At 48.7% G+C, this 23,772-nt stretch overlaps 1 protein-coding gene across 4 annotated transcripts in view; it reads left to right on the top strand.

Annotated features, from left to right (window-relative positions):
- Positions 1 to 7,599: 7,599 nt before the first annotated feature.
- The window catches only part of card9 (caspase recruitment domain family, member 9), a 41,440-nt gene continuing 25,267 nt past the window's right edge, over positions 7,600 to 23,772 (top strand). For 2 of the 4 annotated variants that reach the window (XM_041192864.1, XM_041192861.1), the window contains exons 1-6: positions 7,600 to 7,670; positions 12,990 to 13,208; positions 16,077 to 16,214; positions 20,405 to 20,730; positions 21,772 to 21,951; positions 22,756 to 22,887. In XM_041192864.1, the coding sequence (XP_041048798.1) occupies positions 13,019 to 13,208; positions 16,077 to 16,214; positions 20,405 to 20,730; positions 21,772 to 21,951; positions 22,756 to 22,887 (966 nt within the window). In that variant the 5' untranslated portion in view covers positions 7,600 to 7,670; positions 12,990 to 13,018. The remainder of the gene's footprint in view (positions 7,671 to 12,989; positions 13,209 to 16,076; positions 16,215 to 20,404; positions 20,731 to 21,771; positions 21,952 to 22,755; positions 22,888 to 23,772) is intronic. The other 2 variants (XM_041192862.1, XM_041192863.1) reach the window with 2 other exon arrangements.

The following is a 23,772-nucleotide window of genomic DNA, read 5'->3' as shown; positions in this document are numbered from 1 at the left end:
CGAATGGTTTGTGTTGACCCTGCAGTGACCCAGAGAGGGTGGGAGGTGCAAGTTGAAAAGGCATACAGGTATTCTGTCTCCTTGGAAATCCTGAGCAAGGGGAATTGACACGGCACTCAGTACCACCGACAAAGGTGTGAAGAATTTTCTCAGCAGTGTTGTGATCCTGTTTCAGGACAGGAGACTGTGCTGCTTCACTGAGAGTCTTGTGATGCTCGTTGTCCCTCCACCCCTTCATGTCCTTGCTCTCCCTACAGTGTTTGCCAGCTGCCCTTCCAGCATTCAAACAAGAATCCTGTTCATCAATGTCAGCTCTGACACTGAATACCAGCAGGTTATTCGGCAAAGAGAGCATTACAGGACAGCTTAACCCTGTTTTCGTTCCACCTCCATACACTTTCCAGCAGGAACTCCAGCTTCTGTGTTTTTCCGCTTCTATCACTCTTCCCATCTCATAAGAAATAGGAACAGGAGTAGACCATTCAGCCCCTCCAGCCTGCTCCGCCATTCAATAAGATCATGGCTGATCATCTTGTGTTTCGATTTCCACAATCCCATTTAACTCTGATGACCTTTGATTCCCTTGCCTAACAAGAATCTATCTACTTCTGCCTTAAAAATATTCAATGACCCCGCCTCCACCACCTTCTGAGGCAGAGAATTCCAAAGTCGCACAATCCTCAGAAAAAAAATTTCTCCTCATCTCTTGTCCTAAAAAGATGACCCCTAATTTTAAATCAGTGCACCCTAGTTCTGGACTCACGCACAAGAGGAAACATCCTTTCCATATCCACCTTGTCAAGGCCATTCAGGATCTCCCTTTCAATCAGGATCTCGTATACTTCAATCAAATCACCCCTCACTCTTCTAAACTCCAGTGAAAACAAGCCCAGTCTGTCTAACCAGTGCCCCACAAACTGGAACCCATTTCTCCCACACCAGTCTTTGAGCCACGCATTCGTCTCTCCCATCTTATTTGCCCTATGCCCATTTGCACATGGTTCAGGTAATAATCCAGAAATTGTTACCTTTGAGGTTCTTAATTTGATACCTAGCTCCTCATACTGATTTTGCAGAACCTGTTTCCTAGTTTCATCTATGTCATAGGTACTTACATGGATCATGACAACTGGATCCTCCCCCCCATCACCGCACCCCCCCCCCCCCCCCCCCCCCCACTTCAAATTCCTCTCCAGCCCTAAGCAGGTGTCCCGAACCCTGGCACCGGGCAGACAACACAGCCATTTGGACTCTTGCTCTTTGCTGCAGAGAACAGTGTCAATCTCCCTTGCTATATTATCCCTTACTACCACTACATTACTTTTTGTTCCCCCCGCTTGAATGGCTTCCTGTACCACAGTGCCATGGCCAGTCTGCTCATCCACCTTACAGACTTCACTTTCATCCACACGGTTTGTGCACACCTCAAACCTGTTTGACGATTGCAAAGTCCGAGACTTATCCACCACTGTTTGCTTGGTCCTGTTACCTGCCTCACTGACAGTCACATTCTCCTGTCCCTCAATGCTGACCAAAACAGATGACCCCCATTCTAAGAGTGGTGACTGTCTTCTGGGACAAATTGTCCAGGTATTTCTCCCCCTCCGTAATGTTGCGCAGAATCTGCATTTTGGCTTCCAGATCAATAATCCTGATCCGGAATTCCTCAAGCTGCTTGCACTTCCTGCAGACGTGTTTGTCACAGATCACCTTGGCATCCAAAAGCTCCCACATCTCACAGCTGCAACATGAAAGCTGTCCTGCCATTCTAACCTAAGTTATTTAATTTAATTACTTTCTTCAGATGTGTGCTACAACTTATTGTGTTTAATGAATGCAAGTACCACTGACAACTAAGGTTATATGCTTCTTAACTACAAGGTATGACTTCACGCTCTTTCATCCTGTGTCCCCGCTCTCCTCGCACTGTTATCCTGTGTCTCCAATGCCCTCCTTGCGCTCTTTTATCCTGTGTGTCCGCTTTCCTCGCGCTTTTATCCTGTGTCTCTGCTCTCCTCATGCTCTTTTATCCTGTCTCTGCTCTCCTCAAGCTCTTTTATCCTGTCTCTGCTCTCCTCATGCTCTTTTATCCTGTCTTTGCTCTCCTCACACCCTGTTATCCTGCGTTCTCCCTCGCTCTTTTATCCTCTGTCTCTGCTCTCCTTGTGCTCTTTTATCCTGTCTCTGCTCTCCTTGTGCTCTTTTATCCTGTCTCTGCTCTCCTTGTGCTCTTTTATCCTGTCTCTGCTCTCCTCATGCTCTTTTATCCTTTGTCTTTGCTCTACTCATGCTCTTTTATCATGTGTCTCCCTTGCTGTCCTCACGCCCTGTTATCCTGTGTCTCTGCTCTCTTCGTGCTCTTATCCTGTCTCCGCTCTCCTCGTGCTCTTTTATCCTGTGTCTCTGCTCTCCTCGTGCTCTTTTATCCTGTGTCTTTGCTCTCCTCGTGCTCTTTTATCCTGTGTCTCCGCTCTCCTCGTGCTCTTTTATCCTGTGTCTCCGCTCTCCTCGTGCTCTTTTATCCTGTGTCTCCGCTCTCCTCGTGCTCTTTTATCCTGTGTCTCCGCTCTCCTCGTGCTCTTTTATCCTGTGTCTCTGCTCTCCTCGTGCTCTTTTATCCTGTGTCTCCGCTCTCCTTGTGCTCTTTTATCCTGTGTCTCTGCTCTCCTCACGCTCTTTTATCCTGTGTCTCCGCTCTCCTCGTGCTCTTTTATCCTGCGTCTCCGCTCTTCTCGTGCTCTTTTATCCTGTGTCTCTGCTCTCCTCGTGCTCTTTTATCCTGTGTCTCTGCTCTCCTGACGTTCTTTTATCCTGTGTCTCCGCTCTCCTCGCGCTCTTTTATCCTGTGTCTCCCTCGCTCTCCTCACGCTCTTTTATCCTGTGTCTCCGCTCCTCTTGTGCTCTTTTATCCTGTGTCTCTGCTCTCCTCGCGCTCTTTTATCCTGTGTCTCCCTCGCTCTCCTCATGCTCTTTTATCCTGTGTCTCCGCTCTCCTCGTGCTCTTTTATCCTGTGTCTCTGCTCTCCTCGCGCTCTTTTATCCTGTGTCTCCCTCGCTCTCCTCATGCTCTTTTATCCTGTGTCTCCGCTCTCCTCGTGCTCTTTTATCCTGTGTCTCTGCTCTCCTCATGCTCTTTTATCCTTTGTCTTTGCTCTACTCATGCTCTTTTATACTGTGTCTCCCTTGCTCTCCTCACGCCCTGTTATCCTGTGTCTCTGCTCTCTTCGTGCTCTTATCCTGTCTCCGCTCTTCTCGTGCTCTTTTATCCTGTGTCTCCGCTCTCCTTGTGCTCTTTTATCCTGTGTCTCCACTCTCCTCGTGCTCTTTTATCCTGTGTCTCTGCTCTCCTCGTGCTCTTTTATCCTGTGTCTCTGCTCTCCTCGTGCTCTTTTATCCTGTGTCTTTGCTCTCCTCGTGCTCTTTTATCCTGTGTCTCCGCTCTCCTCGTGCTCTTTTATCCTGTGTCTCCGCTCTCCTCGTGCTCTTTTATCCTGCGTCTCCGCTCTCCTCGTGCTCTTTTATCCTGTGTCTCCGCTCTCCTCGTGCTCTTTTATCCTGTGTCTCTGCTCTCCTCGCGTTCTTTTATCCTGTGTCTCCGCTCTCCTCGCGCTCTTTTATCCTGTGTCTCCCTCGCTCTCCTCACGCTCTTTTATCCTGTGTCTCCGCTCCTCTTGTGCTCTTTTATCCTGTGTCTCCACTCTCCTCGTGCTCTTTTATCCTGTGTCTCTGCTCTCCTCGTGCTCTTTTATCCTGTGTCTCTGCTCTCCTCGTGCTCTTTTATCCTGTGTCTCCCTCGCTCTCCTCATGCTCTTTTATCCTGTGTCTCCCTCGCTCTCCTCATGCTCTTTTATCCTGTGTCTCCCTCGCTCTCCTCATGCTCTTTTATCCTGTGTCTCTGCTCTCCTCGTGCTCTTTTATCCTGTCTCCCTCGCTCTCTTCACGCTCTTTTATCCTGTGTCTCCGCTCCTCTTGTGCTCTTTTATCCTGTCTCTCCACTCTCCTCGTGCTCTTTTATTCTGTATCTCCGCTCTCCTCGTGCTCTTTTATTCTGTATCTCCGCTCTCCTCGTGCTCTTTTATCCTGTGTCTCTGCTCTCCTCGTGCTCTTTTATCCTGTGTCTCTGCTCTCCTCGCGCTCTTTTATCCTGTGTCTCCCTCGCTCTCCTCACGCTCTTTTATCCTGTGTCTCCGCTTTCCTTGTGCTCTTTTATCCTGTGTCTCCGCTCTCCCTGTGTTCTTTTATCCTGTGTCTCCGCTCTCCTTGTGCTCTTTTATCCTGTGTCTCCGCTCTCCTTGTGCTCTTTTATCCTGTGTCTCTGCTCTCCTCATGCTCTTTTATCCTTTGTCTTTGCTCTACTCATGCTCTTTTATCATGTGTCTCCCTTGCTCTCCTCACGCCCTGTTATCCTGTGTCTCTGCTCTCTTCGTGCTCTTATCCTGTCTCCGCTCTTCTCGTGCTCTTTTATCCTGTGTCTCCGCTCTCCTTGTGCTCTTTTATCCTGTGTCTCCACTCTCCTCGTGCTCTTTTGTCCTGTGTCTCTGCTCTCCTCGTGCTCTTTTATCCTGTGTCTTTGCTCTCCTCGTGCTTTTTTTATCCCGTGTCTCTGCTCTCCTCGCGCCCTTTTCTCCTGCATCTCCGCAACTCTCCTCACACTCTTTTATTACTTCCCCATCTCCCAGGCGTTCCAGAGAGCTCCAAGGATATTTCCAATATCCTGGCCGTGAATTTTCCAGTTAGAATAAGTTCCTCTTTCAGTGCTGTAAAAGGCTGAAAGAGAGAATGTCATTGAAGCTACCACTTCCTCTAATGTGAAATTGACCCTTTGTGTGTGGTGCCCATTTTCAGAAATCCAACTGGACCAGCCATGTAAGTGCTGTGGCTGCAAGAGCAGGCCAGGGGCTCAGAATTCTGTGAGTAACCCCCCAACCCACACCAACCCCCCCCCCCCCCCCGCCCCCCACCACCACCACCACAAACAGCATTCAAGAAGCTCAACACCATCCAGGACAAAGCAGCCAGCCTCATTTACACCCCCATCCACCATCTTCAACATTCACTCCCTCCACCACTAACACAGTGGCTCACTTGCACACACTCGCATTCATGCCTCAAACATGTTGTTTCGACCACTGGAGTAGGGGTAAAAAGTGACTCCCCTAATTTACAACTCCAAGTCTGGCTGTAACAGGTCTTTCTTGTGAATTTAGCGAAGATGTACTTTGCCAATACTGCAGGAGTCCCACTACAAACACTATCAGATTATAAAGAATTAATCAGACCAGTTTTCTGAGTTTAAAACAAAGAATAAGATAAGTTGCCCAACTTTTACTTACCTGTGAGAAGGTGGTGATGAACTGTCGCACTGACCCGCTGTGTGCAGCAAAGTTACACGTTAAGCACTGTTAAGTATTCCAGGAACATGGCTAGAGACCTGGTAATTCTGCAGAGAGTAACTCGTCTTCTGACTCCTTGAAACCTGTACAATTACAAGGCACAAGTCAGGAGTGTGATAGAGTACTCTCCACTTGCCTGGATGAGCGCAGCTCCCACAACACTCATGAAGCTCAACATCTAGGACAACGCAGCACCGCTTGATTGGCACCACATCCACAAACATTCACTCCCTCCACCACCGATACACAGCAGCAGCAGTGTGTCCCAGCTACAAGGTGCACTGCAGGAATTCGCCAAGGCTCCTTAGATAGCACCTTCCAAACTGCAATCCCTACAACCTAGAACTAGGACAACAGACGCATGGAGTACACCACCACCTGCAAGTTCCCCTCCACGTCACTCGCCATCCTGACTTGGAATTACTTCACCGTTCCTCCTGTCCACCCTTGTTTGATACATGTTACCCTGCAACCTGATTCACTGTCTCCAACTGCTCCCTTTACAATCGAACACACCTTTACCTTCTTCATTTCTCCTTCTTTACTAATGAACTCTGGGATTATGCCAGCAACATTTTTTAAAAAGCCAATGAATTCAGTTATCAAAGCATTAAGATGAAACATCCGTCTGGATTAATTTAGATAAATAATCTGTTCTGAAATGGGGAACTAGAAGCAATGTTTTCATTATCTGTCATCTTAACAACCACCCTCAACGTCTTCAAACTAGAAAGAAAGAGAGTGGAAAACATTGGAAAAGTGCAGTCAAGTGGCATACAGAGTAAAGCTCCCTCTACACTGTCCCCATCAAACACTCCCAGGACTGGTACAGCACGGAGTTAGATACAGAGTAATGCTCCCTCTACACTGTCCCCATCAAACACTCCCAGGACTGGTACAGCACGGAGTTAGATACAGAGTAATGCTCCCTCTACACTGTCCCCATCAAACACTCCCAGGACAGGTACAGCACGGGGTTAGATACAGAGTAAAACCCCCTCTACACTGTCCCCATCAAACACTCCCAGGACAGATACAGCACGGGGTTAGATACAGAGTAAAGCCCCCTCTACACTGTCCCCATCAAACACTCCCAGGACAGGTACAACACGGGGTTAGATACAGAGTAACCCCCTCTACACTGTCCCCATCAAACACTCCCAGGACAGCTTCCTCCTGAAACACCTTGCCAGACAGTTGAACCAGATGACATGGCCAGCGTTTGAGGTGGAGAAAGTTCAAAGCTAACTTGCGGAAAGGATGGGCAAGGTTATAGATATGGCTGGTGGGCTGAGGTGGGTTGCAGTAAAATGCCAGGGAGCGACATTGGGAGGGTTCCTGACACAGTCTTGCTGCCAGGTCATTTTGCCAGCAGTGGAATGGCCATTGCCCACTGGTCAGGGGACTGAAATCGGGGACAGTTTTCTGGGCCACCAGCATAGGAACCCCTGCTGCATGGGGAGACCACCAGCTGCAAGGTTTGGCTGCCTCTCAGCGGTTTCTGGGAGAGCGGGGGCTATCACTTCCGGTGACTGCATGAGAAAGGGGATGCTGCTGATCCCAACACTGCCACCTTGGCCCAGGGGACAATTAACTTGCCTTCTCGGCTGTCAGTCTGGGGAGCCCACCCGGCTTCCTTAATTAGATGGTGCACTGGGGGTGGCAGCCTCTTAGTTGGCCACTGTCTGAAAGATTCCCACCGCAGTCCTGTCCATGTGGTTTTGGGACCGGTAGAGGCTCCCAATGTTGAGTCCCTGCAGAGAAAACCCGGTCAATATCTCACTGAGTGGAGGAGCTATGGAATAGGATTGTTCAGGAGGCAGTGGTCACAGTCAGTCCTGATTCATTCAAAATGCAAATTGAATGGTAAATATGATACATTTATAATAGCAACTTGAATAAGTGCAACCTGCCTGGGGGATTATGACAACCTGACAAACTACGTGGTCGGTTTTATTGATGCCGGCATTTGATTTTCAGGATTCAAACCCTTTTATATCGAGATTACCAGCTCAGTGACATAACCACTACACTGCCATGCCCTCAGTGCTAATATAATTATTTCAGAGGGTCAGCACCAGCTCAATGGGCTGAATGGCCTCCTGTGCTGACTGATGTGCAGTCGAATGACATTGAATCGGTGAAACGTTGTGTCAGAGTTTTGTGAGGTGACCCCACCCAACATTGTTACAATTCACAATTCATCGAAGCTTCCTCTTTCTGATGTTTGCTGCTGTTCAGAATGCTGCAGACTACCCTGTGCTTCACACGGACAAGGTAAGCATTTTCTCTCATTGTTGCAACCTCTTGTGGGCTGGTTTGAACTGGGGGCTGAGATCTTTCTGTGTCACCCAGTCTCTGAGGCACTGATACAGGGAGGGGGGAGATGAGCGTGTTTCACTTTTTGAAAAGCCACTGTTTTTGATCCAGAGCTAAAACAAAATCACTGAGAGGTTCTCAAACCTTACAACCCGTGAAAGAGCAAATTACACTGACTGTACTCCACAAGGACCTGGGCAGTGCCAATGATTATTGTGTGGAGGGGGAGAGCCGAGAGGCCATGGCAAAATCACTTTGGCAGCATTTAAGATTGCTGAAGTTGTTGGATCTTTGACACAAATACTTCACTTGTGCTTCTGATCAGTGCTTATGTATAGCTGACAGCTCCCACACACACTGTCTCTCACTGGGGTACAGATTCCACACACACTGACTCTCACTGGGGCACGGGTCCCACACACACTGACTCTCACTGGGGTACAGATTCCACACACACTGACTCTCACTGGGGTACAGATTCCACACACACTGACTCTCACTGGGGTACGGGTTCCACACAAACTGACTCTCACTGGGGTATGGGTCCCACATACACTGACTCTCACTGGGGTACGGGTACCACACAAACTGACTCTCACTGGGGTATGGGTCCCACATACACTGACTCTCACTGGGGTACGGGTTCCACACAAACTGACTCTCACTGGGGTACGGGTCCCACATACACTGACTCTCACTGGGGTACGGGTTCCACACACACTGATTCTCACTGGGGTACGGGTCCCACACACACTTTTTTAAAAAGAGCATGGAGAGCGAGGGGAGTTCATTTTAAAAAGAGCGCGGAGACTGAAAATAAAAGAGGAGCGGCCAGTGTGTGAGCGGCCAGTGTGTGAGCGGCCAGTTTGTGAGCGGCCAGTGTGTGAGCGGCCCAGCGAAGGAGTGGAGGTTTGAGGTTTCGGTGAGCAGAGGCTGAGGACGAGCTTGCTCCCAGTGGGGTAGGGCCGGGTAAAGTCCTTTAATTAAATTAGGAGTAGGTAATGGAGGCAGCAGTTAGGGCAGTCGAGTGCTCCGAATGCAGCATGTGGGAAGTCTGGGACAGCACAATTGTCCCTGGTGACTACACCTGCAAAAGGTGCATCCAGCTGCAGCTCCTGACAAACCAAGTTAGGGAACTGGAGCTGGAGCTGGATGAACTTCGGATCATATGGGAAGCAGAGGCAGTAATAGACAGGAGTTTCAGGGAGACAGTCACCCCTAAAAGTCAGGAGGCAAGCAGCTGGGTGATTGTCAGGAGAGGGAAGGGGAATAGACAGAAAGAGCAGAGCACCCCTGTGGCCGTTCCCATCAACAATAGGTATACCGTTTTGGATACTGTTCGTGGGGACGACCTACCAGGGACAAGTTGTAGTGGTCGTGTCTCTGGCACCGAGGCTGGACCCTCAGCTCAGAAAGGAGGGAGGGAAAAGAGGAGAGCAGTAGTGATAGGGGATTCGATAGTTAAGGGGACAGATAAGAGGTTCTGTGGGAGAGATTGAGAATCCAGAATGGTCTGTTGCCTCCCTGGTGCCAGGGTCTGCGATATCTCGGAGCGAGTTCTCAATATTCTCAGGAGGGAGGGTGAGCAGCCAGATGTCGTGGTCCATGTAGGGACCAATGATGTGGATAGGAAGGAGGAGGAGGTCCTGCAAAGAGAGTTTAGGGAGTTAGATATTAAGTTGAAGAACAGGACCTCCTGGGTTATGATCGCAGGAGTGCTACCCGTGCCACGTGCTAGTGAGGCTAGAAATAGGAGGATAATGCAGCTAAATACGTGGCTAAGGAGATGGTGCAGGAGGGAGGGCTTCATGTTTCTGGACAATTGGGCTCTGTTCCAGGGAAGGTGGGACCTGTTCTGACGGGACGGTTTGCACCTGAACTGGAGGGGGACTAACATCCTTGCGGGTAGGTTTGCTAGTGCTGCTCCGGGGGGTTTAAACTAGATTTGCAGGAAGTGGGGAACCAGAGTGTTAGAGCAGATAGTGAGGTGGAGGAGGATAAAAGTCAAGCGAGGAATGCATGTATAGACAGAAATCAAGGGTCCGTACGTGATAGAAATGTTCTCAGGTGCATCTATTTCAATGCAAGAAGTATTGTCGGAAAGGCAGATGAGCTTAGGGAGTGGATTGGCACGTGGGATTACGACATTATTGCTATTAGTGAGACTTGGTTGCAGGTGGGGCAGGACTGGCAGCTCAATGTTCCGGGGTTTCATTGTTGCATACGTGATAGAGGGGGAGGGATGAAAGGGGGAGGAGTGTGATTACTAGTCAGGGAAAATATCACAGCTGTGCGTAAGCAGGACAGCCCAGAGGGCTCGTCTACAGAGGCCATATTGGTGGAGCTGAGGAATGGGAAAGGTGCGACCACACTAAGAGGGTTGTATTATAGACCGCTCAATAGTCAGAGAGAATTGGAGGAGCAAATCTGTAGAGAGATAGCAGACCGATGTAAGAAACAGAAAGTTGTGACAGTAGGAGATTTTAACTTTACACATATTGACTGAGATTCCCAATACTGTAAAAGGGCTGGATGGTTTGGAGTTTGTCAAATGTGTTCAGGAAAGTTTTCTAAATCAATATATAGAGGTACCAACGAGAGAGGATGCAATACTTGATCTTCTATTAGGGAACCAGACAGGTCAGGTGACAGAAGTATGTGTAGGCGAACATTTTGGGTCCAGTGACCACAATGTCATTAGTTTTAAGTTAATTATGGATAAGGATGGGTCTGGTCCTTGAGCTGAGATTCTAAATTGGAGAAAGGCCAATTTTGTGGAAATGAGAAAGGATCTAGGAAGAGTGGATTGGCATAAGTTGTTTTCTGGCAAGGATGTGTTCAGTAAGTGGAAGGCATTCAAAGGCGAAATTTTGAGAGTGCAGAGTTTGCATGTCCCTGTCAGGATTAAAGACAAAGTTAACAGGCATAGGGAACCTTGGTTTTCAAGGGATATTGGCGATCTGGTTAAGAAGAAGAGAGAGGTGTATGGCAGGTATAGGCAACAAGGAGCAAGTGAGGTACTTGTAGAGTATAGAAAATGTAAGAAAATACTAAAAAAGGAAATCAGGAAGGCAAAAAGAAGACATGAGGTTGCTTTGGCAGATAATGTGAAGGTAAACCCGAAGGGTTTCTACAAGTATATTAAGAGTAAAAGGATAGTAAGGGACACAATTGGTCCCCTTGAAGATCAGAGTGGTCGTCTATGTGTGGAACCTCACAAGATGGGGGAGATCTTAAACAGTTTTTTTGCATCAGTATTTACTCAGGAAACTGGAATCGTGTATAAGGAAGGAAGGGAAACAAGCAGTAGTTTCATGGAACATATAGAGATTAAAGAGGAGGAGGTGCTTGTTGCCTTACAGCAAATAAAGGTAGATAAATCCCCCGGGCCTGACATGATATTCCCTCGGACCTTGAGGGAGACTAGTGTAGAAATTGCAGGGGTCCTGGCAGAAATATTTAAAATGTCCTTAGCCACGGGTGAGGTGCCGGAGGATTGGAAGGTAGCTCATGTTGTTCCGTTGTTTAAAAAAGGCTCCAAAAGTAAACCAGGTAATTACAGGCCAGTGAGCCTGACGTCAGCAGTAGGTAAATTATTGGAAGGTGTTCTGAGAGATCGGATATATAATTATTTGGACAGCCAAGGGCTGATTAAGGATAGTCAGCATGGCTTTGTGTGTGGTAGGTCGTGTTTAATGAACCTTGTAGAGTTTTTCGAGGAGGTTACCAAGAAAATAGATGAAGGAAAGGCTGTGGATGTTGCCTACATGGACTTTAGTAAGGCCTTTGACAAGGTCCCACATGGGAGGTTAGTTCAGAAGGTTCAGACACTTGGTATCCATGGAGAGGTTGTAAACTGGATTTGAAATTGGCTGTGTGGAAGAAGACAGAGAGTGGTAGTGGATGATTGCTTCTTAGACTGGAGGCCTGTGACTAGTGGTGTGCCTCAGGGATCTGTGCTGGGACCATTGTTGTTTGTTGTCTATATCAATGATTTGGATGATAATGTGGTGAATTGGATCAGCAAGTTTGCTGATGACACTAAGATTGGAGGCATTGTGGACAGCGAGGAAGGCTTTCAAAGCTTGCAGAGAGATCTGGACCAACTGGAAAAATGGGCCAGAAAATGGCAGATGGAATTTAATGCGGAAAAGTGTGAGGTGTTGCATTTTGGAAGGACAAACCAAGGTAGGACATACACAGTAAATAGTAGGGCACTGAGGAGTGTGGAGGAACAAAGGGATCTGGGAGTTCAGATACATAATTCCCTGAAAGTGGCGTCACAGGTAGACAGGGTTGTAAAGAAAGCTTTTGGCATACTGGCCTTCATAAATCAAAGTATTGAGTATAGGAGTTGGGATGTTATGGTGAGGTTGTATAAGACATTGGTGAGGCCAACTTTGGAGTATTGTGTGCAGTTCTGGTCGCCTAACTACAGGAAGGATATCAGTAAGATTGAAAGAGTGCAGAGAAGATTTACTAGGGTGTTGCCGGGTCTGAAGGAGTTGGGTTACAGGGAATGATTAAACAGGTTAGGACTTTATTCCTTGGAGCATAGAAGGATGAGGGGAGATGTGATAAAAGTTTATAAAATTATGAGGGTATAGACAGAGTAAATGTGAGTAGGCTCTTTCCACTTAGATTAGGAGAGATAAACACGAGAGGACATGGCTTTAGGGTGAAAGGGGAAAGGTTTAGAGGGAACATTAGGGGGAACTTCTTCACTCAGAGAGTGGTGAGTGTGTGGAACGAGCTACCGTCTGACGTGATAAATGCAGGCTCACTCTTAAGTTTTAAGAATAAATTGGATAGATACATGGATGGGAGAGGTCTGGAGGGTTATGGACTAGGTGCAGGTCAATGGGACTAGTGGAATAATATTTCGGCACAGACTAGAAGGGCCGAATGGCCTGTTTTCTGTGCTGTACTGTTCTATGGTTCTATGGCTCTACATTGATTCTCACTGGGGTACGGGTCCCACACACACTGACTCTCACTGGGGCACGGGTCCTACACACACTGACTCTCCCTGGGGTACGGGTCCCACACACACTGACTCTCACTGGAGCACGGGTCCCACACACACTGACTCTCACTGGGGCACAGGTCCCACACACTCTGACTCTCACTGGGGTACGGGTTCTGAGTGGTAGTGTGAAGGAACTAGACTAACATTGGTAGAAATACAGTAAGATGTGGTAGTGCAGAACTGTGGAGGGGAGCCATTAAAGTTTTGATAGCATCATTTATTTTGCAATTCTGTAAATATATTTACAGAAAATCTCTTCCCAGGAATTAGAGTCACAATGTCAGATCAGAGTGAAACCGACGCCAATGAACTGTGGAACAACCTGGATAATTACCGAGCGAAATTAACCTCAATGATTGAGCCATCAAGGATTACTCCCTACCTCCGACAGTGCAAAGTTCTCATTCATGATGACGAGGAGCAAATCTTCAATGACCCAAACCTGGTCACCCGGCGACGGAAAGTAGGTGGGTGCCCAGAGAGCGACTGAGGAAGAAGCTGATAAAATCCTGAAGAGGGTGCGGGGGAGATTTACAAGAATGGGACCAGTGATGAGAGGCTTCAGGTTATGTGGAAAGGCTGGAGGACCAGGGATTGTTCTCTTTAGAGGAGAAGGTTAATGGGGAGATTTAATTGAGTTGTGCAAAATTATGCAGGGTTTTGATGGAGGAAATGAGGAGAAACTGTTTCCAGTGGCTGGAGGGTCGGTACCCAGAGGTCAGAGCTTGAAAATAATGATCAAAAGAATTGGAGGGAGAATGAGGAGAACGTTCTCCTGGGGGTGGTGAATATTTGGATACACTAGCTGAAAGGGTGGTGAAACTTTCAGGCAGGTGCCTGAAAAGGATTATTTTACAAGCTTACGATAAAGAATCTAGGCTTTCAAAGAGCCAGCACAGGCATGATGGGCTGAGGGATGCCCCCCTCCCACCCCCAGACCTCTGGTAAAGTTCTATGACGCTACAACACCGACTCCATCAGGAAGCCTTCTCACATCACTGAGCCCATTTTTCGTTGTATCCTTCCGAGTCAGTCGCAGCTCAGTGAGTAGCTCAGGACTCCCCTTGGAGTCAGAGGGTCATAGATTGTGTCCTGCTTAAGAGACTTGGGAAAACAGTCCAGGCTAACACTCCAGTGCAGTACTGAGGGAGTGCTGCACTGTCAGAGGGTCAGTACTGAGGGAGTGCTGTACTGTCAGAGGTTCAGTACTGAAGGAGCATCACACTGTCAGACAGTCAGTACTGAGGGAGTGCTGCACTGTCAGAGGGTCAGTACTGAGGGAGCATCACACTGTCAGAGGGTCAGTACTGAGGGAGCATCACACTGTCAGACGGTCAGTACTGAGGGAGGATCACACTGTCGGAGGGTCAATACTGAGGGAGCATTGCACTGTGGTACGGTCAGTACTGAGGGAGCGCCACACTTTTGGAGGGTCAATACTGAGGGAGCACTGCACTGTCAGAGGGTCAGCACTGAGGGAGTGCCGCACTGTCACAGGGTCAGTACTGAGGGAGTGCTGTACTGTCAGAGGGTCAGTACTAAAGGAGCATCACACTGTCAGACGATCAGTACTGAGGGAGTGCTGCACTATCAGGGGGTCAGTACTGAGGGGGCACTGCAGTGTCGGAGGGTCAGTATTGATGGAGTACTGCACTATCGGAGGGTCAGTAGTGAGGGAGTGCCGTGCTGTCAGAGGGTCAGTACTGAGGGAGTGCTGCATTGTCGGAAGGTCAGTATCGAGGGAGCGCTGCACTGTCGGAGGGTCAGTACTGAGGGAGCATCTCACTGTCAGACGGTCAGTACTGAAGGAGTCCTGCACTGTTGGAGGGTCAGCAGTGAGGGAGCGCCGCACTGTTGGAGAATCAGTATTGAGGGAGTGCTGCACTGCCGGAGGGTCAGTACTGAGGGAGCATCACACAGTTGGAGGGTCAGTACTGAGGGTGCGCCTCACTGTCGGAGGGTCAGTACTGAGGGAGTGCTGCACTGTCGGAAGGTCAATACTGAGGGTGCGCCGCACTGTTGGAGGGTCAATACTGAGGGTGCGCCTCACTGTTGGAGGGTCAGTACTGAGGGTGCGCCTCACTGTCGGAGGGTCAGTACTAAGGGTGCGCCTCACTGTCGGAGGGTCAGTACTGAGGGTGCGCCTCACTGTCGGAGGGTCAGTACTGAGGGTGCGCCTCACTGTCGGAGGGTCAGTACTGAGGGAGCTCTACACCGTCAGAGGGTCAGTACTGGGGGAGTGCTGCACCGTCGGAGGGTCAGTACTGAGGGAGCTCTACACTGTCAGAGGGTCAGTACTGGGGGAGTGCTGCACTGTCAGAGGATCCGTACTGAGGGAGCGCCGCAATGTCGGCGGGTCAGTCAGTACTGAGGGTGCGCTGCACTGTCGGAGGGTCAGTACTGAGGGAGCACCGGACTGTCGTAGTGTCAGTGCTGAGAGAGTGCAGCACTGTTGGAGAGTCAGTACTGAGGGAGCACTGCACTGTCAGAGGGTCAGTAATGAGGGAGTGCTGAACTGTTGGAGGGTTATTACTGAGAGAGTGCCGCACTGTCAGAGCCTCAGTACTGACGGACTGTGGCACTCTTGGTAGGTAAGTGCTGAGGGAGTGCCGCACTGTCAGAGGATAAGTACTGAAGGAGTGCCGCACTGTTGGAGGGTCAGCAGTGAGGGAGCGCCTCACTGTCGGAGGGTCAGTATTGAGGGAGTGCCGCACTGTTGAAGGGTCAGTCATGAAGGACTGCTGCAATGTTGGAAATGGCACCTTTTAAAGATTAGGCATTAAACCGACTCCCTGGCAGTGTAAGAGTTCTCATGCCTGGTATCTGAAAAAAAAAGTGGGGTCTTCTCCCACGTGTCCTGGGACCAAGGTGATTCTTTAAACAATACTGAGAAAAGTGATGATCTGTTCATTATCACCTTGTTGTTTCTGGGATCTTACTGTGCAAAAATTGCTTTGCTGCATTTCCTACATTACAGCTGTAACTGTATTTAATAGCTGGAAAATGCATTCAAACACCCTGTGATAATAAAAGGCGCTATAGTAATGCAAGTCTTTCAAATTCTGGTCTGCAGTTCTGGAGCGAGGCTCAAATCCCCAAACCTGGGACTTGGTTCTGAGCCAAGTGGATGCTTCGAGCTGAAGAGGACAAAGGCGACTTTCCCTGAGCTCATAGCGCCCAGGAGCTGGGATGGAGACTGGCTCTGCCTCAGTTTCTGTTGGTCCCTTCCGGCCGGCAGCAGAGGTTTAGTGGCAGATCCCAGAAATAAAGGAGAGGTTGCGGAGAGAGCAGGGCCTTCCCATTGAATACTGACTGTCTCCTCATTGTATTTGTAGGCATGCTGCTTGACATACTGCAGCGGACTGGCTGCAAAGGCTACATTGCTTTCCTGGAAAGCCTGGAGCTGTACTACCCAGAACTTTACAGGCGGATAGCGGGACAGGACCCCACCCGCACATTCTCCGTCATTCTTGGTAAGAGAAAACCTTCTCATTTACCTCTCTACCGCTCTCCTGGCTACTCTCCTGTCTTCGAAACTCCAGCTCATCCAAAACTCCACTGTCTTGTGTTCTAACTTCCACCAGGCCCTATTCACCCATTACCACTGTGCTCCCTGACCTACATTGGATCCAAATCCGTCATCATTCTATTCAAATACTTCCATAGGCTTACCCTCCCTATCTCTGTAACCTCCTCCAGCCCCTACAACCCTCCCTATCTCTGTAACCTCCTCCAGTCCCTATACCCTCCCTATCTCTGTAACCTCCCCCAGCCCCTACAGCCCTCCCTATCTCTGTAACCTCCTCCAGTCCCTACACCCTCCCTATCTCTGTAACCTCCCCCAGCCCCTACAGCCCTCCCTATCTCTGTAATCTCCTCCAGCCCCTACAGCCCTCCCTATCTCTGTAACCTCCCCCAGCCCCTACAGCCCTCCCTATCTCTGTAACCTCCCCCAGCCCCTACAGCCCTCCCTATCTCTGTAACCTCCTCCAGCCCCTACAGCCCTCCCTATCTCTGTAACCTCCTCCAGCTCCTACAGCCCTCCCTATCTCTGTAACCTCCCCCAGCCCCTACAGCCCTCCCTATCTCTGTAACCTCCTCCAGTCCCTACACCCTCCCTATCTCTGTAACATCCCCCAGCCCCTACAGCCCTCCCTATCTCTGTAACCTCCTCCAGTCCCTACACCCTCCCTATCTCTGTAACCTCCCCCAGCCCCTACAGCCCTCCCTATCTCTGTAACCTCCCCCAGCCCCTACAGCCGTCCCTATCTCTGTAACCTCCTCCAGCCCCCACAACCCTCCCTATCTCTGTAACCTCCTCCAGCCCTCCCTATCTCTGTAACCTCCTCCAGCCCCTACAGCCCTCCCTATCTCTGTAACCTCCTCCAGCCCTCCCTATCTCTGTAACCTCCTCCAGCCTCTACAACCCTCCCTATATCTGTAACCTCCTCCAGCCCTCCCTATCTCTGTAACCTCCTCCAGCCTCTACAACCCTCCCTATCTCTGTAACCTCCTCCAGCCCCTACAGCCCTCCCTATCTCTGTAACCTCCTCCAGCCCCCACAACCTTCCCTATCTCTGTAACCTCCTCCAGTCCCTACACCCTCCCTATCTCTGTAACCTCCCCCAGCCCCTACAACCCTCCCTATCTCTGTAACCTCCTCCAGCCCCTACAGCCCTCCCTATCTCTGTAACCTCTTCCAGCCCCCACAACCTTCCCTATCTCTGTAACCTCCTCCAGTCCCTACACCCTCCCTATCTCTGTAACCTCCCCCAGCCCCTACAGCCCTCCCTATCTCTGTAATCTCCTCCAGCCCCTACAGCCCTCCCTATCTCTGTAACCTCCCCCAGCCCCTACAGCCCTCCCTATCTCTGTAACCTCCCCCAGCCCCTACAGCCCTCCCTATCTCTGTAACCTCCTCCAGCCCCCACAACCCTCCCTATCTCTGTAACCTCCTCCAGTCCTCCCTATCTCTGTAACCTCCTCCAGCCCCTACAGCCCTCCCTATCTCTGTAACCTCCTCCAGCCCTCCCTATATCTGTAACCTCCTCCAGCCCTCCCTATCTCTGTAACCTCCTCCAGCCTCTACAACCCTCCCTATCTCTGTAACCTCCTCCAGCCCCTACAGCCCTCCCTATCTCTGTAACCTCCTCCAGCCCCCACAACCCTCCCTATCTCTGTAACCTCCTCCAGCCCCTACAGCCCTCCCTATCTCTGTAACCTCCTCCAGCCCCCACAACCCTCCCTATCTCTGTAACCTCCTCCAGCCCCACCAACCTCCGTGATCTCTGCGCTCCTCAGATTTTGGCCTCTTGTGCTTCCCTGATTTTAATCAGTTCCCTCTTGGCAGCCTTGCCTTCAGCTTTCTGGGCCCCAAGATCTGGAATACCCTCTCTAAATCTCTGCCTCTCTCTCCTGCAACAGATGGGAAGAGGTGGTCAGATCACCTTTTCCCTTCTTTCCTCACCTCTCGGGTGACTGCAACAAGAGATTTTTTTTAGGTGTGTTTTAAACCTTTTGAGTGTTGTGACTTTAAACAATTGACACAAATAGGCTTTCTGGTAAGGTTAAATCAAAAGATTTTTGTACAACACCCGGAATGTAGGCACAGTCTAACACCCATTACCTCAAACAAACAGACATGTATTTACACAAGAAAAGATGAGTTCTGGAGATGAAACATGCACTTAGATTACTAACAGTAACAAGAAACAAGTCATGTAGTCTTAACCAGTCCTTTAGGATGAACCAGTGTTGTCAGCCTGAAGGATTCTCTCTTTTGGTTCTTTGAAGACAATGGCGGTCAGATGTTTATGGATTTTTCATGCGAAATTGTGGCGGAACATCTGTAGAGAAAAAACAATAGTCTTGTAGGTGAAAACAAATTAGCCGCTCTTTTCACTGCCTGAGATGACTGTTCGAGGCAGGGTTCATTCCTTTTTGTTGGATGATGATCTTTGTGTGCTGGTCCCAGACTGTCTTGCTGGCATTGCTTGTGCAGTACTAAGGCTTCAATCCCCCCTCCCAGCTAATTTGGGTCATGTGATGGCGGTTTCGATGTGTCCTATTATCCACATAATGGTTTAGAGCCAAGGTGATTGATACACAATGAGGGGATGATTGATGTCCCACTAACATACCAGTTATGGTCAGCTCACTGACACTCCATCTTCATGGAGCTGACAGGTCTGGTAGCCATTGTCCTTTAAATCACCTCCATTGAGATGCTGAGGGGGCAGTCAACCTGCACCTGGAAAATCCATTTGCATTTTTAAGTAACTTCCCAGAGTTTTTGTCTCTGTTTGTCCAGAAACCACAAACAGTAGTCAGCTGGCTTTCTGGAAGCCATTTTGAGAGGACAGGGTGGATGAAAATTACAGCCTCCACTATCCAATTATCCTTATGGTAGTCTTGTCAACCCTCCAGGATTGGCCTGGAGTCTCGAGGAATTGAAGATCAACTTCCAGGATAAAAGCAAAAAGCTCTGAAGAAGAGTCATACGGACTTGAAATGTTAACTCTGTCTTTCTCTTCACAGATAATGTCAGACCTGCTGAGTTTTTCCAGCATTTTCTGCTTTCTTTTCAATCTCCAGGACACTGCTGTGTTTAACCCTGGAGAAATGTCATTGGGACATTAAAAAAGGTTATTTGTATTAGAATTATTTTGAACATTTCTCTTTACCAGATATAAAAGTACTGAAAATGGGGGGGGAAAAGGGTCAAGCTTCATCCAATTGGGTAATGAGTCCTTTTGCTTTGCAATTGGCGTTGGAAGGCCCACGACACAAGGATGGATGTGTTGGCCGACTAATGACTGCAGTTGGGGTAAAGTCATGTGATGAAACCTCCAGCTGCAATTAATCATGGTTGGGCAGCGCTACTTTATGAGTATGACATGACTGTCACACACTTCCTTTAACTTGCTTCTGTCAGAGGGTCAGAATTAAGGGAGTGCTGCACCATCAAAGGGTCAGTACTGAGAGAGTGCTCCACTGTCAGAGGGTTAGTGCTGAGGGAGTGCTGCACTGTTGGAAGGTCAGTACTGAGGGAGTGCTGCACTGTCGGAGGGTCAGTACTGAGGGAGTGCTGCACTGTCGGAGGGTCAGTACTGAGGCAGTGCTGCACTGTCAGAGGGTTAGTGCTGAGGAGCGCTGCACTGTCGGTGGAGATCCCATGTCACTCTTAGAAGACCAGGGAAGCTCTCCTGGTATCCTGGTGAATATTTATCCCTTGACCAACACCAGTTAATTCATTGCTGACTGTGGGACCTTGCAGTGCACAAGTGTTTCCTACATTGCAACACTGGCTACTCTTTAAAAAATATATTTAATTGACTCTGATGTAATTTGGGATGTCCTGTTGGCCCTTTTGATTTGTTCTGATCTCAGTTGAGGACAGAATTGGACATCAGTGCGCCTCCTCCTGCAGTGGATTAGCCAGTGATTATAAGTGTATCGATTCACGAGCGAAGAAAGTGAGCATTGTGGAAAACAACACCGAGAGCTGAAAACCAGGTGTGAGGGAGCCCTCCCCTCAGACTGCTCTTTGTGAATCACAGGTCGCAGAGAGGACCCTAAAACAATAGAAGGGGTGATGGATAATCTTTGGTGTGGTCTTACAGGGTTGTCAGATTAACAACGAGCTCTCTCTGCGTTTGCCCAGATGCTGGGGGAGAGTCCAGCCTGACACAGCTGCTGATGGCTGAAGTGCAGAAGCAGCAGCAGGCAGTGATCCAGAGCAACAAGCGCCTCCAAGACTTGACAACTGAGCTGGCGAAGAAGGACGACCACATCAAACAGCTCCAGGTGAAAGCCAGTGAGCTGCAGAAACACCAGGAACGTTTCTGGAAGTTGAGGGAAGAACGGAACAATTACAGTGAGGAGCTGAAGAGCTGTAAGGAGGAGAATTACAAGTGGGCGAAGGACTTTGCGCTGCAGAGTGAGGAGAAGAATTCGGCACTGATGAAGAACAGGGATTTACAGCTGGAGGTGGGTTCGCGTGTTGGGAGGTGGGAGTATTTCCCATTAATTCCACCTCCTTCCAAAATCCCCATGGATTCCCCTCCCTCCACTCTCCAACCTGATCATCTCCTTATTTCTGGCTGTATCATGCGTGTGTAGATTATCCTGAGATACAAAGAGCATTTTCTAATTTTCTAATTCCAGCGTTGTGAACTTTGGAATAAAAACAGGTCAGACAGTGAGTGTGGAGAGGGAAACTGAGTTAATGTTTTATCTCTGTGACCTTACATCAGAACTGGCGAAACCTTTCTAATGGAAGGTCACACATCTGAAACATTAAGTCTGTGAACTTTGGACTAATGTCTTCCAGTTTCCATTCATTCTCACTACACACAATCCCAATGGACCCAAATCCCTTCCCATTCACTCCCATTGTACACAATCCCAATGGAGCCAAATCCCTTCCCATTCACTCCCATTGTACACAATCCCAATGGACCCAAATCTCTTCCCATTCACTCCCATTGTACACAATCCCAATGGACCCAAATCCCTTCCCATTCACTCCCATTGTACATAATCCCAATGGACTCAAATCCCTTCCCATTCACTCCCATTGTACACAATCCCAATGGATCAAACCCCTTCTCATTCACTCCCATTGTACACAATCCCAATGGATCTAAACCCCTTTCCATTCACTCCCATTGTACACAATCCCAATGGACCCAAACCCCTTCCCATTCACTCCCATTTTACACAATCCCAATGGACCCAACCCCCTTCTCATCACTCCCATTGTACACAATCCCAATGGATCCAACCCCCTTCCCATTCACTCCCATTGTACACAATCCCAATGGATCAAACCCTTCTCATTCACTCCCATTGTACACAATCCCAATGGATCCAAACCCCTTCCCATTCACTCCCATTGGAGACAATGGACCTGACCATTTCCCAATGAAAGAATGGTGGGCCTGAGATGTTTGTCCCATACCCCTGGTGCTGCTGTGGTGATTGTGAATTGTGTGAAGTATAACCTGAGAATTGTAAACATTGCTACAGGTTGAGAAGTTGAAACACAGTCTAATGCTTGCAGAGGATGGCTGTAAAGTGGAACGTACACAAACCATGAAACTCAAACATGCCATGGAGCAGAGACCCAAGCAGGAGTTGATCTGGGAGATTCAAAGGGAAAATGATTTACTCAAAGCAAAAATCCAGGAGCTGCTCCGTCCTATGAAGGTAATTATCGCCTGGGATTTATCTTCTGTTATTGTCCCTCTTCCATGTGCTGACTTGTGAGATATTGTTCCACGATTCAAAATGGCCTTCTCCTCACATGTATTCTCCTCACACTTATTCTCCTCATCCTCATTCTCCTCGCCCTCAATCTCCTAAATCTCATTCTCTTCATCCTCATTCTCTTCATCCTCATTCTCTTCACCGTCATTTTCCTCACCCTCATTCTCCTCACCCTCATTCTCCTCATCCTCATTCCCTCACCCTTTTTCACCTCACCCTCATTCTCCTCATCCTCATTCATGCCTTTGTCATTCATGACTCCAGGCTGATGTCCCACCTTCCAAACTCCATAAACTTGAGCACATCCAAAACTCTAGTGTCCATGTCCTAACTCAGTGAGTCCCGTTCGCCCATCACCCACCTCTGCTCGCTGACCTACCTTTTTGCAAACCCCTCCATGAATTCACCCCCTCTCTATCTCTGTAATTTCCTCCAACCCCATAACCCTCTGAGATCTCTGCGCTCCTCAAATTCCGGCCCCTTGTGTATCCCAATTTTAATCGCTCCACCGTTGGCGGCTGTGCCTTCAGCTGCCTGGACCCTAAGCTCTGGAGTTCCCTCTTCAACTCTCCGCCTCTCTGTGCTTCTGGAAAAAGCTGCTTAGATCTTTGACCAAGTTTTAGGTCACCTGCCTGATATCTCCTTATGTGACCAAGTGCGACATTTTGTGAGATAACGCTCCTGCAAAGCACCTTGCAACGTACATCAAAGGTGCTATATAAATGTGATTTGTTGTTGCTGCAGCATGAGTCCAGAGAGTCATTTATGGTACAGAAGGAGGCCATACAGCCCATCAAGTCCATGCCAGCGACTGTGAAATGCAGCCCTGGTCTCACTCAAGATCTGGTTCAGAACTGGAATGACTGGCAAAGAAAGGTATTGATTTCAGCTCCCAGTAGCTGAGGGGAACACGATGCCTTTCCCAGGCTGATGTAGGAAAGGAGTGTTTCTCAGAGAGTCACAGAGTGAATGCCTGGAATCTTTTCAAAGTAAAAAGTGGCAATGCCATTATTGGAGTTAACAGAGTGTGATGGAAAGAAATTAATAGGAACAGGAGTAGGCCAATTGGCCTGTCCAGCCTGCCCTGCCATTCAGCTAGATCATGGCTGATCATCTACCTCAATTCTACTATCCCACGCTATCCCTTTCTTGAATGTGCTCAATGATTGAACGTCCACAGCCCTTTGGGGTAGAGAATTCCAAAGGTTCACCACCCTCAGTCTTAAACGGCCTGCCCCTTATTCTGAGACTGTGTCTCCTGGTTCTAGACTCACCAGCCAGGGGAAACATCCAATCCACATCTACCCTATCACACCCTGTAGTAATTTTGTAAGTGTCAATGAGATCACCTCTTATTCTTCTAAACTCTAGAGAACACAGGCCCAGTCTCAATTTCTCTTCATAAAACAATCCCAGGGATTAGTCTGCTGAATCTCCATTGCACTCCTTCTATTGGCAAGTATATTCTTCCTTAAATAAGGAGACCAAAACTGTGCACAATACTCCAGGTGCAGTCTCACCAAGGCTTTATACAATTGCAGCAAGACATCATTACTGTTTGCTGATACAGTAAAAATCAGTAGAAGCGCGTCTTGGGGACTGGCACCAGTTCTTTGTTTTCTATTTAGCTGTACTCATTTTTAAAATGATCAGCATACTGAATGCTTTACATTCTATACAATGGGAAGTGAGTGTACAAGTATTCTATCTCAGAGATAGAGTGGTTTCTCTGCAAAGAGAACCCCATTCCACAAAGGCCAT

The sequence above is a fragment of the Carcharodon carcharias genome, chromosome 8 (assembly GCF_017639515.1).
Source record: "Carcharodon carcharias isolate sCarCar2 chromosome 8, sCarCar2.pri, whole genome shotgun sequence".
In the NCBI taxonomy this organism is placed as follows: domain Eukaryota; kingdom Metazoa; phylum Chordata; class Chondrichthyes; order Lamniformes; family Lamnidae; genus Carcharodon; species Carcharodon carcharias.
The sequence above is the reverse complement of the archived record's forward strand: the minus strand, read 5'-3'. Positions and strand labels throughout refer to the sequence as shown.